The 14591-nt window shown below is 36.0% G+C and overlaps 3 protein-coding genes across 4 annotated transcripts in view; 1 reads left to right on the forward strand and 2 right to left on the reverse strand.

Moving 5' to 3' along the window:
* The window catches only part of LOC106876538 (uncharacterized), a 51571-nt gene extending 45641 nt beyond the window's left edge, over positions 1 to 5930 (reverse strand). Inside the window, exon 1 of the mRNA XM_052978016.2 lies at positions 4997 to 5930. The gene's annotated coding sequence lies outside the window, so the exon portion shown is untranslated. The remainder of the gene's footprint in view (positions 1 to 4996) is intronic.
* LOC106876532 (uncharacterized) lies at positions 265 to 9166 on the forward strand. Of its 2 annotated transcripts, none has more exons than XM_052977805.2 (3): positions 265 to 417; positions 1887 to 4241; positions 6622 to 9166. In XM_052977805.2, the coding sequence occupies exon 3, from the start codon at positions 7005 to 7007 to the stop codon at positions 8889 to 8891; it is 1887 nt and encodes a 628-aa protein (XP_052833765.2). In that variant the 5' UTR covers positions 265 to 417; positions 1887 to 4241; positions 6622 to 7004; the 3' UTR covers positions 8892 to 9166. The 2 variants fall into 2 exon arrangements, with proteins under 2 accessions (XP_052833765.2, XP_089201185.1); XM_089345059.1 differs by having other exon boundaries at positions 1887 to 3317; positions 7134 to 9166.
* Positions 9167 to 11783: 2617 nt separating this feature from the next.
* Positions 11784 to 13170, reverse strand: LOC149130419 (uncharacterized; the record flags this gene model as incomplete). The annotated part of the gene is made up of 1 exon (XM_089345126.1): positions 11784 to 13170. A coding segment is annotated over one exon (1032 nt), but the record flags the coding sequence as incomplete, so codon positions are not given.
* Between the last annotated feature and the right edge of the window lie 1421 nt (positions 13171 to 14591).

The raw sequence follows: 14591 nt of genomic DNA on the forward strand, positions 1-14591 counted from the left end.
TGAGTGGTTGGCGTTAGGAAGGGCATCCAGCTGTAGAAACTCTGCCAAATCAGACTGGAGCCTGGTGTTGCCATCCGGTTTCACCAGTCCTCAGTCAAATCGTCCAACCCATGCTAGCATGGAAAGCGGACGTTAAACGATGATGATGATGATGATGATATATATATTGTAGAAACGGTCGTAGAGTATTACGATAATAACGTAATATTTGAAAAAAAACTTGAAGGTAAAGTTGACAGAATGAGAAAAAAAGCTGGAACGAAATCATCCCGCCAGTAGAACCATCTATTGGAGAATTAAAGAAATACAACCATATAAGGGGAGATAACTTTTACAACACTAAATGCAAGGTGCAAGGAAATATTTAAAGAAGGTGATTAATAATCGATCACCGATTTTTGTTTATGTCTGAATACGGTAAGTTGACAAAGATCTCCTTAAAGGCTATAATAATGATACTAATGAATAATAACGTAAATAATAGAATTATGTGAACCTTTTGGTGTTAAAGTAATTTCGAAGGGAAAACGTAACAACATTAGGAAAATATATTTCCTCGTCTTAAATAACTTGGAAAATGAAATGTTGATCTGATGTTTAGGAAAATATGATCGGCTGTTACATGTTATATAAAGGAAATTAATAGGCAAAATGAGATGCTGTCCTGTTAATTGTTGCTGTTGTTGGCACTCCGTCGTTTACGACGTCGAGTGTTCCAGTTGATCCGATCAACGGAACAGCCTGCTCGTGAAATTAACGTGCAAATGCTGAGCACTCCACAGACACGTGGGCATAACTACAGGGTTTTACCCTACAGACTTTGGGAGGTCATAACTTTAAGAAAAATGAATATTTTTTAATGAAATGTTCTATGCGTATAGTATTTACTATGTAGAATCCGAATATACAAAAATTTCTGGTGAAAGTGTTTTGGAATGAGGGTGGGGGACATTTTCGGAAATTCCAACAGAGTCCAATTAAATTCTTCTTAACTTCCAGGAAAATAAATATTTTTTCGTGAAATTTTCTACAAATATACCCTGATGTATGTACATTTCGAGCATGTAGGAATTTTGAAGGAAACAACTGCAGGTTATTTTTGAGAAGCGTTCCCCACTCGGTGGTGTTTCGGAGCAAGTCGTCCATAATTGTTTCATTTTTCTCTATTATGTGCATCCGTAGATTTGTAATGAAGTAATACGCTGCTTCTGTTCTCTTCTACTTCTCTACTAGAAACGTTTACTTTGGAATTTACTTCTATTGAGAAAAAAAAAAAAATCGCGTGCATGTTATTTTTAACGAAAGTTTTCTTATGACGGCTTCTCTTCACTGTCTAGAAATCTCGTGTACCCATAACGTAGTTCTCGGGGATATTCAGCGTAACACAGAGTGTGACAAGAAAGTGTGAGAGAAAGTTGTGGTGGAAGAGTACAGCAGGGTTCGCCACCATCCCCTGCCGGAGCCTCTTGGAGCTTCATGTGTATTCGCTCAATAAACACTCACAGCGCCCGGTCTGGGAATCGAAACTGCGATCCTATGACCGTGACTCCGCTGCCCTAACCACTGGGCCATTGCGCCTCCACACCAGTAAATAATAGGGTCATGTGAACCCTTCAAAGTTACAGTATTCATGTAGAAGTGAAAACACTTAGAAAGATTGAGAAAATATGCACCATCGTCTTGATTTTTCTGAAAGGTATAGGAAAACAAATTTAGGGTGTAACACACTTCTGTAGGCATGCCTGTCTTTCAACGCCTCGATGATATCCGACCCATGCAAGCATAGACATTAAATAGATGACTGTTAATTTCGTAATATTCGCGACGATGAATTACTATATTGTTTCCCAATCCTTCTTATCTTACTACTTCTTTTCCTCTTTCAGAATATCACATCATGTTGACACACAAGAAATTTCTACGTTCGAATGTGCCTTTGACATTTTTATCAACTTTCATCACCTAAAGGAAGACGATATATTTATAAGGAGCATTCATCAATATAAGTAAACTCTATGACGAACGATAGCAAAATATTTTTCTTCTCTTCAATGTCTGGGATGTAGAGAAGGTAATTGCTTTAGAAGCTTGAATAACTTTAACGAAGGAATTGACAGTATTCATCTCCTGGATTAGATATTATGTTAGATCACAAATGAGAGAAACATAGCATTAAATTATTCCCTGAAAATAGTGACTCAACTGTACATGAACATATTCATAGCAAGAATATTGTGATTTGTATGACAAACTATTCTCTCATAATGAATCATTTAACTAAACGAAAAAACCCTGACACAGGAGAGAAACCATATCATTGTGATATTTGTGGTAAATCATTCTCTCAAAGTAGTCACTTGACTAGTCACATACGTACACATACAGGAGAGAAGCCATATCATTGCAATATGTGTGGTAAATCATTCTCTCGTAATAGTCTCTTGACTAATCATAAACGAATTCATACTGGGGAAAAACCATATCATTGTGACATCTGTGGTAAACCATTTTCTGCAAATAACAATTTATCTCAACACAAGCGCATTCATACAGGAGAGGAACCATATCATTGTGATATTTGTGGTAAATCATTCTCTCATAGGAGTAACTTAACTGAACACAAGCGTAAGCATACAGGAGAGAAGCGATATCGTTGTAATATCTGTGGTACATCATTTTCTCTAAACAGTGTTTTAACTAGTCATAAACGTATTCATACAGGAGAGAAGCCATATCGTTGTGATATTTGTGGTAAATCTTTTTCTGAAAATAGCACTTTAACTACTCACAAACGTATTCATACAGGAGAGAAACCATATCATTGTGATATCTGTGGTAAATCATTCCCTACAGCTGGTAACATGAAAAGCCACACCCGTATTCATACAGGTGTGAAGCAATATCAATGTGATATCTGTGGTACATCATTTTCCCTAAGTAGTGCTTTAGCTAATCACAAATGTATTCATACAAGAGTGAAGCCATATCACTGTCATATCTGTGGTAAATCATTTTCTAAAAATTGTGTTTTATCTTGTCACAATCGTATTCATACAGGGGAGAAGCCATATCACTGTATTATCTGTGGTAAATCATTCTCTCAAATGAGTTCCTTAACTACACACAAATCAACACATACAGGAGAGAAGCCATATCACTGTGATATCTGTAGTAAATCATTCTCTTCCAGTAGTCACTTGACTACTCACAAACGCATTCATACAGGAGAGAAACCATATAACTGTGATATCTGTGGTAAATCATTCTCTCAAAGTGGTCACTTGACTACTCATGTACGTACACATACAGGAGAGAAAGCCTATCACTGTGATATCTGTAGTATATCATTCTCTTCCAGTAATCACTTGACTACTCACAAACACATTCATACAGGAGAGAAACCATTCTAACTGTGATGTCTGTGGTAAATCATTCTCTTGTAATAGATACTTGATTAATCACAATTGTATTCATACAGGAGAGAAGACATATCACTGTATTATGTGTGGCAAATCATTCTCTCAAATAAATGCCTTGACTAGACACAAACAGACACATATAAGAGAAAAGCCATAATTTTGAAATACCTTATACATACATATATACATACATACAGATCTCTTCGTACATATATACATATGCACACACACACACGAACAAATATACAAGTATAAGTATATATGAACACATGTAAAACAGATACATCCGCTTAATGTCAAAGTAGCTAGAACTTTATTCTTTCTTTCATAACATTGGTGAAAATTTGATAAAAATGTTAAATGTTTGGAAGAATTTTAGACGGAGGTAATCGGACCGAGAAAATAATTGGAGCGAATCCAGCCTGTGAGTAAGAGCCATCTTGGGGAGAATCGGGGAAATAGATTGGTTTAAAGGGGAATAACTTATACAGCAGGGGAAAATTTTAAAACGAATGGTGATTTAATATCGGGCACTGCACTCCGTCGCTTACGACGTCGAGGTATCCAGTTGATCCGATCAACGGAACAACCTGCTCGTGAAATTAACGTGTAAGTGGCTGAGCACTCCACAGACACGTGTACCCTTAACGTAGTTTTTCGGGGATATTCAGCGTGACACAGTGTGACAAGGCTGACCCTTTGAATTACAGGCACAACAGAAACAGGAAGTAAGAGTGAGAGAAAGTTGTGGTGGAAGAGTACAGCAGGGTTCGCCACCATCCCCTGCCGGAGCCTCGTGGGTCACTGGTGCATAAGAATACGGTAAGTTGACAAAGATTTATTTTAAGGCTGTAATGATAAAAAGATGAATGATAATAAAGTAATTTCCTATTTGATGTTCGTAAAATCATTGTGATCCAACAAGTTTATTTTAATAAAACACTTCATTATTTATAAGTCGAACACACTACGAGCGAATGAAGGAATGAGTTATTTTGAATAGAGCTTCGCCCTGGACACATTTGAGAATTGTTCAACAATCCACGGCGAGCACACCAAACAATACAAGTAGGTGAATGTGAGAAAGATCGAACCAGTATCGTAATTGTATGGCTTTCATTGATTACCTGCTGACCTGTAAGTATTTCGTTGGAATTCACAATAAAACGGGGAGCTGCAGGCTGTCTCCGCAAGACATACTAATCGAAATGAAATGAAATTTAAACTAAAACAAATTCGATTTTACGAACATCAAATAGGAAATGACCAATAATAATAATGTTGAATGGAAAAATCTGTTGCCTTGTCTTTGACAATTACTTCCAAATTGAAAAGTTGAAAGCCTATTTTTGATGTTACACGTGACGTACATCAATTTAAATAGTTTGTGTTAATATACAGTGGCGTAATTGATAAGTAAAATGAGAAGAAAGCCAGTGAAAAAATACACTAATTGGTTGATATACAGTTTAAGACCTGGTTACGAGATCTTAAAAAAAACCCAGCCTGCTAGGGGTAAAACATTTGTAGAAAACGAATATGACAACAAAAATTTAAGCAAATATACATATACATACCTTCGACTTGGTTGGTAATTATTTGACGGCAATGATTCGAGAGAGGAAGGTATAACTTGGCTGCCTCCGTGAAGAACTTGTGCCATAGACTTTCTTCATGTTGAGAAGTTATAAATAAATATCTTGCAAGATATTGTTGCAGATATTTTGATCGAATTCCTGGATTTTTGATTGATTCTTTTATGTCTCTCCAAAGTCATTTTCCGCACAAATTTCTTCATAAGCGTAATATATGCTGTTTGAAAGGTGCTTCTGTTAAATTTCATTGAAAGACATCCATTTTCCTGATAGCTATGAAGGGGGAGGAAAAAAAAAACGGATCGTGTAAGTTTTACGAAATCCTCTCCCCCACCCCTTCGGAAAACATTTTCCCCAGAAATTTCTTTATAATCGTAATCTGTGCTATTTGAACGATATTTCTACAAAATTTCATCAATATATATCCATTTTCCTGAAAGTTATGAGGGAAAAATCGGATCTTGTGAATTTTCCGAAAGTCCTCTCCGCCCCACCCCCCGTTCGTTTGCGGAAATTTTTGTTTTCATATTCGTTTTCTACACATTTGTTTTTACACCTAGTTACCTGTTTTCGTTTTGTTTCTTTTCGTGATCAGGTCTTGAACAGTATATTAACTAATTAATTAACGTCCTGTTGTTTATCAGGGACTGACTCAATGTTTGCACATGAATACAGTAAGTTGTCAAATATTTCCTTTTAGGCAGTAATAGGAACCCTAGGTATAAGGGCAGCAATTTGAGGGAGAGGGATAATTGATTACATCGACCACAGTATTCACCTGGTACTTCTATTGTCGACCCCAAAAGGATGAAAGGCAAAGTTGATGTTATTAAATAAACCTTTTTGCGGAAATCGGTTTTAAGCACCCCACCTCTTGGGATTTAGGCACAAGGCCTGAATATTGGTGGGAGGGCAGAAATCGATTCCATGGACCCCAGTGCTCTACTGCTTCATGTTTGATTTACCTCGAAAGGTAAATAAAAGTCAACCCCAGTGGAATTCGTACTTTGAAAATAAAGATGTACAGAGCGCTACCCATGGACTCACAATACATGAACTGTAGAGAGGACGGACTTCTGGTTACAATACATGAACTGTAGACAGGATGGACTTCTGGTTAGGTAGGGGAGGAGTCTGGAGACTTAAATGGCCGATCGTACTCTCAGAGGCCCTTCCAGTGTAACTGATTGAAGCGAAATAAACAATACATTGACACACTCTTGTTCCAGATTATTTTTATATATAGCATAACAAAGCTATAGACGAAGAAAATACGGCATGCTAATGACTTTGCCCTGAATAATAGGATTATTGAACCCTTCCAAGTTATAGTAATCACATAGAATGGAAGACACATAAAAACTTTGAGAAAATATGGTTCTTTGTCTTAGATGTATCAAGCATTGCTTTTTCTGAAAGATATGAGACAACTTTAGAGTGTAGCACACTTGTTTGGGTATGCCAGTCTTTCAACACCTCAATGGATTCTGACCCATGTAAGCATAGGCATTAAATGGATGACAGTTGATGCTGTAATATTTGCAATGTTGAATTGCTATGTCATTTATCTTATACTCTTTATCTTACTTTTTCTTTTCCTTTTTCAGAATATCACATCCTGTTGACATCAGAGAAATTTCTTCATTCAGATGTGCCTTTGATATTTTTATAAAATTCCATCAACAAAAGGAGGAAGATATATTTATAAGGAGCATTCATCAATACATCAACCACTTTATATAAATAATATACATGACAAACAACAGCGAATTATTTTTCTCGTCTTCACTGTCTGGAATTTAGAGGAGGTGATTGCTTTACAAGCTTGGATAACTTTACGAAGGAGTTCACAGTTTTCACCTGCTAATTTAGATGAGAGAATCATAGTATTAAATTATTCCCTGAAAATAGTAACTCAACTGAACACAAACATATTCATAGAAATGAATAAAATATCTTTGTGATATGAAAGACAAATTATTCTCTCATAATGGATACTTTAACTGAGCCAAAAAACCTTGATACAGAAGAGGAACCATATTCCTGTGATATCTGTGGTAAATCATTCTCTGGAAAAAGTTACTTGACTATTCACAAACGTACACATACAGGAGAGAAGCCATATCATTGTGATATCTGTGGTAAATCATTCTCTTGTAGTAGTCACTTGTGTAGACATAAACGCATTCATACTGGGGAAAAAACATATCACTGTGATTTCTGTGGTAAATCGTTTTCTGAAAATAGTACTTTAACTAGACACAAAAGTATTCATACAGGTGAGAAGCCATATCCTTGTAATATCTGTGGTCAGTTATTCTCTCAAAGTAATTACTTGACTATTCACAGACGTATTCATACTGGAGAAAAACCATATCACTGTAATATCTGTGGTAAATCATTTTCTCAAAATAACACTGTAACTAGTCACAAACGGACACATACAGGAGAAAAGCCATATCATTGTGATGTCTGTGGTAAATCATTCATGGAAAACGGTCACTTGACTAAACATAAACTGATTCACACAAGACAGAAACCATATCAGTGTGATATCTGTGGTAAATCATTTTCTCAAAATGGTCACTTGACTGGCCACAGACGTATTCATACTGGAGAAAAACCATATCACTGTGATATATGTGATAAATCATTTTCTGAGAACAGCGCTTTAACTAAACACAAAAGTATTCATGCAGGTGAGAAGCCCTATCATTGCAATACCTGTGGTAGATCATTCTCTTGTAATAGTCAATTAACTAGTCACAGACGCATTCATACTGGGGAAAAGCCATATCATTGTGATATCTGTGGTGAATCATTTTCTGAAAATAGCACTTTAACTAGACACAAACGTATTCATACTGGAGAGAAGCCATATCATTGTGATATCTGTGGTAAATCATTCTCCCGAAGTAGTTACTTGACTAGTCACAGACGTACTCATACTGGAGAAAAACCATATCACTGTGATATCTGTGGTAAATCGTTTTCTCAAAATAACACTGTAACTAGTCACAAACGGACACATACAGGAGAAAAGCCATATCATTGTGATGTCTGTGGTAAATCATTCATGGAAAATGGTCACTTGACTAAACACAAACTTACACATACAAGAGAGAAGCCATATCATTGTGATATCTGTGGTAAATCATTTTCTCAAAATGGTCACTTGACTGGCCACAGACGTATTCATACTGGAGAAAAACCATATCACTGTGATATATGTGACAAATCATTTTCTGAGAACAGTGCCTTAACTAAACACAAATGTATTCATGCAGGTGAGAAGCCATATCATTGTAATATCTGTGGCAATTCATTCTCCACAAATAGTCAGTTGAAAAGTCACAGACTTATTCATACTGGTGAAAAACCATATTACTGTGATGTCTGTGACAAATCATTTTCTAAAAATAGTACTTTCACTAAACACAAAAGTATTCATACAGGTGAGAAGCCCTATCATTGCAATACCTGTGGTAAATCATTCTCTTGTAATAGTCAATTAACTAGTCACAGACGTGTTCATACTGGAGAAAAACCATATCACTGTGATATTTGTGGTAAATCATTTTCTTACAATAATTGTTTAACTAGTCACAAACGTATTCATACAGGAGAGAAGCCATATCATTGTGATATCTGTGGTAAATTATTCTCTGAAAGTAGTTACTTGACTATTCACAGACGTGTTCACACTGGGGAAAGACCATATCACTGTGATATTTGTGGTAAATCATTTTCTTACAATAACAATTTAACTAGTCACGAGCGTATTCATACTGGAGAGAAGCCATATTCCTGTGATATCTGTGGTAAATCATTCTTTCAAAAAGGCCAGTTAAGTACACATGTGAGTACTCACACATAAGTGTTTGTGTAACTGTGTCAAAATTAATTACAAGACAACAATTAGGACTATGTTTTCTGCTAAAAGATTTTTTATCTCTTCAAATTTGACATTGTCAACTTCAATTTCATCAATGTCAATATGAAATTCATGAATATTAACTTCAATATTATGTATAGATGGAAATATATTGACACAACAAGGACTTTGATTTCTGAAGATGGTCATGCTGGATTTTTGAAGAATTTATGAGAGAATAAAGGAATAGGAATAATGAATAAAAAGTTAAATTGACATTGATTTTGTTAGCGTCGTGTTTTCATCATCAGCATCCTTTAGTAGAAATTTTTTTATATGCAAGAGTGGGACAGTGTGACATGAGATGGCAAGCCATGTTGCTGCACTAGGTTCCAGTCTGATTTGTTTGCATTTCTGTGGATGTATTCTAGTGCTAACCAGTTCACAGGTCATGCTGTGTGCTGTGTATATATATGTGTGTATGCAAACACATATACACACACATGAGGTATGGACATAGATGTATGAATATATGCATATACTCTTTTACTTGTTTCAGTCATTTGACTGCGGCCATACTGCAGCACCGCCTTTAGTCGAGCAAATCAACCCCAGGACTTATTCATTGTAAGCCTAGTACTTATTCTATCAGTCTCTTTCGCCGAACCGCTAAGTTACGGAGACGTAAACACACCAGCATCGGTTGTCAAGCGATGTTGGGGGCACAAGTAAAAGAGTATACGTGCAGAAATACTGAGCATGGCTCGGGTTAAAAAGAATATTGAAATTTAAAAACACCATCTAGATGACGCAGGTCTCAACTGCAAGAAGCTGAGATACAAACTTTCTACATTAATAACTCCTCCAACTGATGCTGGTATGGAACATAGATGTTAAGTGAAACGTTAAAAGTAAGTTTCCAACTCATATATATATATATATATATATATAAACAAATAGTAAATGAGTATATGCATATATACGTACAGGTATGTGCATACCGACATCCACCTGTATGTATTGCAAACAAAACGTAGACGATATATATAATCCAAAACACGTTTTGAGTGGTTTATTTCGTAACCAAAAAAACAGGTGCAGATTATAAACAATGAAAGGCCAATTTTAGTGACTCATTTGACAGAGGTAGTAGAGAGCCAATAAACCTGACTTTGGATCTTCAAAGTTTACATGAATCCTTGCTAAGTTAATTCTCTTGTGGCTCCATATGATTTCATCTGTAGTGCAGTATTGTATTGTCTAATTTTGTTTTGGAAGTGCTTGGAATCTTGGTCAGTTAACAACTATTTCTTCAGTGGCTCTGGAGGTTGGAGGATTGCAAGGAGTTTAACCATTCCACTACTGCAGCACAGTGCAGGGGTCTCTCCAGGCCACTTCTTTGCTTTATAATGCATGCACTCAGTTGTCATTGCACCAATAGAAACTCTATTGTCAACTGCTGGATCATAATTGAAAGTTGCTTCTCTGCAGTGGAGATCCTATTCCTTACCAGCGGTGCATACCTCTGTTCATCATTTTGAGATGCTCTGGTTTTTGTAGTGCACAGTCTGTTCGATTCTTGGTATGCTTCCCTTTCTGCAGCTGTCTCTCTTTCCCTGGACAGAGACATTCTTTTGTCTGATCTTGACATTGAATGCAAATTTGACACTTTCCTTCTAGGCAGGGTGTAGAAGTTAGTAAACGGTGAAAATAACTGGGTAACGGAAATTATATTTCTTAATACGGGCAGAAAGTAAATAAGAAATTTTTACGGAAAATAAAGAATCGTAATAGGTTGAAGCGAAATTTGCAAGTGAACCCAAGAGCCAGTATTGAAAGAACCAGATACAGAGATATAGAAAAATAGAGAGATAGAGATGACGCTAATGCTAGAAAACCAGAAGTAAATATTTTTAAAATCTTTCAAAGGCATGAAACTAATATTAAAATTTTTTTATGACCAATGTGTGTAAGGAAGACAATCAATTTCTGGAAGTTACTCACAAATTGTTACCTCCCTTCTCCATCTAACCCTGGGGACCGAAAATACCAGTTCCTGTATAAATCCCATTCTGTGTGTGTAAAGGATTATAACAGCCGTATTTTTCAACTCATTGCGCTGAAATTTTACACATAGGTAAAAAACGTCACAGTGGGTGTACCAGTTAAATTTCATGAAAGAACATGTGATTTATTAAATGAATCCCTTTCTGTGTGTGTGTGTGTGTAAAAGAGAATAATCTACCATATAAATCCTGTTCTGTCTGTATGTGTGTGTGTAAAAAATCATAATGGCTGCTTTTCAACTGATTTTTTTCCAAACTGGGAACATACATTTCTTACGTGCCAGGAATTGTTTTAGACTCTTAAATATTCCACATAATAGATATACTGTGGACAGCATGTATAAGTATACTCTTGTATGACCTTATGTATACTTTGTGCAGTTGGTCTATTCTTGTGAATGTACGCGTAACTGGAAGGACAAATCCGTAGTTCCGTACACACTGTTAGTGCACATGTATGGAATCCCCAATTCTACATTGTTATTAAAATACCTCGATTCTATCAGATTCTGAAATTGGTATACACTAATTTTAGTAATCAGACTGACATTGTGTTCACAAACACACACACATCAAATTAAATACAAAACCGAATGAGCTGCAACTAGTTTCATGCTATTATGATACTTGAACAGGTATATTTATAAAATAATCCATGTATCTTAAGGGCATAGAGCCAAAGAATGAAAGCCAAATCTAAGAGGAATCAGGTGCAGCACTTTGGCTTGTCAGCTCATTTCACACTTTCCCCCTCGCGTCTGCAAAGAAAATGGATGTTAAAGTACGTTGATTATGCTGATGAAAACACAACAAAGACAAAATCAATGTTACTGAGAATTTTTATTTAGTATTCTCATTTCTTTATTCTCTTATAACAAATTCCTCAAAAGTCCAGCACAATCTTTGTCACAAATCAAATTCATCACTGTTTTCATATATATTTAGACACCTACATGATACTGAGGTTCATATTCATGAATTTCATATTGACATTGATGAAATTGAAGTTGATAACATGAAGTTTGAAAAGGAATAAACCCTGTCTTTTAGCAGACAAAATATTCATAATTGTTGTCCTGTTGTAATAAATTTTGATAGTGATCCTGTTACAGTTGTGTATGAATACTCACATGTGTACGTAAGAGGCCATTTTGAAAGAATGATTCACTACAGATATCACAATGTTATGGCTTCTCTCCAGTGTGAATATATTTGTGTCTACTTAAACTGCTAAAGTCTGCAAATGATTTACTACAGATATTACAATGGTATGGCTTCTCTCCTGTATGTGTACGTTTATGTGTAGTCAAGGCACTACTTCGAGAAAATGATTTGCCACAGATATCACACAGATATGGTTTTTCCCCAATATGAATACGTTTGTGACGACTTAATGTGCTTTTTTCAGAAAATGATTTACCACAGATATCACACTGATATGGTTTTTCCCCAGTATGAATACGTATGTGAATAGTCAAATTACTATTTTGGGAAAATGATTCACCACAGATATTACAATGATATGGCTTCTCTCCTGTATGAATACGTTTGTGACAAGTTAAGGAGCCATTTTGAGAAAATGACTTACCACAAATATCACACTGATATGGTTTTTCCCCAGTATGAATAAGTTTGTGATGAGTCAAGTTACTCTTTCTAGAGAATGATTCACCACAGATATTACAATGATATGGTTTCTCTCCTGTATGTGTACGTTTGTGTTCAGTCATGTTACAGCTTACAGAGAATGATGTACCACAGATATCACAATAAAATGGCTTCTCACCTGTATGACTACGTCTGTGACTAGTCAAGTGACTATTTCCAGAGAATGATTTACCACAAATGTCACAATATGGCTTCTCTCCAGTATGAATACGTTTGTATTTTGTCACATCACCACTTCCAGAAAATGATTTACCATAAATATTACAATAAAATGGCTTCTCACCTGTATGAGTACGTTTGTGTATACATAGGTCACCATTTCGAGAAAATGATTTACCACAGATATCACACTGGTATGATTTTTTCCCAGTATGAATACGTCTGTGACTAGTCAAGTGATTACTTCCAGAGAATGATTTACCACAAATGTCACAACGATATGGTTTCTCTCCACTATGAATACGTTTGTGACTGGTTAAACAACGATTTTCAGAAAATGATTTACCACAGATATCACAGGAATATGGTTTCTCTCTTGTATCAAGGTTTTTTTAGTTTTGTTAAATTATTTATTATGAGAGAATAATTTGTCATACATATTACAATGATAGTGTGTTTTTAATTTTTATGAAAGTTTGTGTCCAGTTGTGTCACTATTTTCAGAGAATAATTTAAAGTTGTTTTTCATCGGTGATCTTAATATCCAAAACAGATGTAAAATGTTAACTTTTCTATGATGTTACCCAATCTCAATTAACCTGTAAATTGATCATCTCCTGTACATTCCAGACACTGAAAACAAAAGAATATTGCTGTTAAATACAATATTTTCCCATTGTTTATCAAAGATTTTATCTATATAAAGAGATTGATGTATTGATGAGTGGCACCTTGGGCAAGTGTCTTCTACTATAGCCTCGGGCCGTCCAAAGCCTTGTGAGTGGATTTGGTAGTCGGAAACTGAAAGAAGCCCGTATATATATATATATATATATATATATGTGTGTGTGTGTGTGTATGTTTGCGTTTCTGTGTTCGTCCCCTCAACATCGCTTGACAACCGATGCTGGTGTCTTTACGTCCCCGTAACTTAGCGGTTCGGCAAAAGAGACCGATAGAATAAGTACCAGCCTTACAAAGAATAAGTCCTGGGGTCGATTTGCTCGGCTAAAGGCGGTGCTCCAGCATGACCGCAGTCAAATGACTGAAACAAGTAAAAGAGTATATATAATAATAATACAAATAATATGTGAGTATATGCATATATACGTACATGTATGTACATACCTACTTCTACATGTATATATAGATGCATATCTGGGTACAGGACGTCACCAAAAAACGTGGACAAAATGAAAAACAAATATAAACAAAGCATGGAAAACAAACTTTTTTCTGACAACGGTAGGAACACAAAGGAAAACAGATAGGCCACATAGAGAACATTTCCTTCATCAGCTACCCCTATTCTTTATATATATAATGTCGACTTCGGCGGAAAGAGCGGCTTCTATGTAATAGACTTCTTTCTGCCAAAATTTGAAACCATCATCATTACTAGTATTGTTGTTGTTAGCACTCGGTCGCTTACGACGACGAGGGTTCCAGTTGATCCGATCAACGGAACAGCCTGCTCGTGAAATTAACGTGCAAGCGGCTGAGCACTTAACAGACACGTGTACCCTTAACGTAGTTCTCGGGGATATTCAGTGTGACAAGGCCGACCCTTTGAATTACAGGCACACCAGAAACAGGAAGTAAGAGTGAGAGAAAGCTGTGGTGGAAGAGTACAGCAGGGTTGGCACTATCATGCTATAAGCTGTCAGAAGTGAAAGTGCTCACTGCTAGTGAAGTATCTGTCTGTCTGTCTCTCTCTCTCTCTCTCTCTATCTATCTATCTATTACTCAAAAGTTATTGGAACAAATTTGACACCTATATCCATGCGTTTGAAAACACAACACAGAGTAT

This window comes from Octopus bimaculoides, chromosome 29 (genome assembly GCF_046866305.1).
Source record: "Octopus bimaculoides isolate indiv1 chromosome 29, ASM4686630v1, whole genome shotgun sequence".
Classification (NCBI taxonomy): domain Eukaryota; kingdom Metazoa; phylum Mollusca; class Cephalopoda; order Octopoda; family Octopodidae; genus Octopus; species Octopus bimaculoides.

Bases quoted from the DNA above. Each gene is read 5' to 3' on its own strand.
- LOC106876532 (XM_089345059.1), top strand. From the start codon at position 2,244: ATGACAAACTATTCTCTCATAATGAATCATTTAACTAAACGAAAAAAC. The intron at 3,318-7,133 runs GCCTATCACTGT...ACAGGAGAGAAG, and splicing joins GTACACATACAGGAGAGAAA to CCATATCATTGTGATATCTG.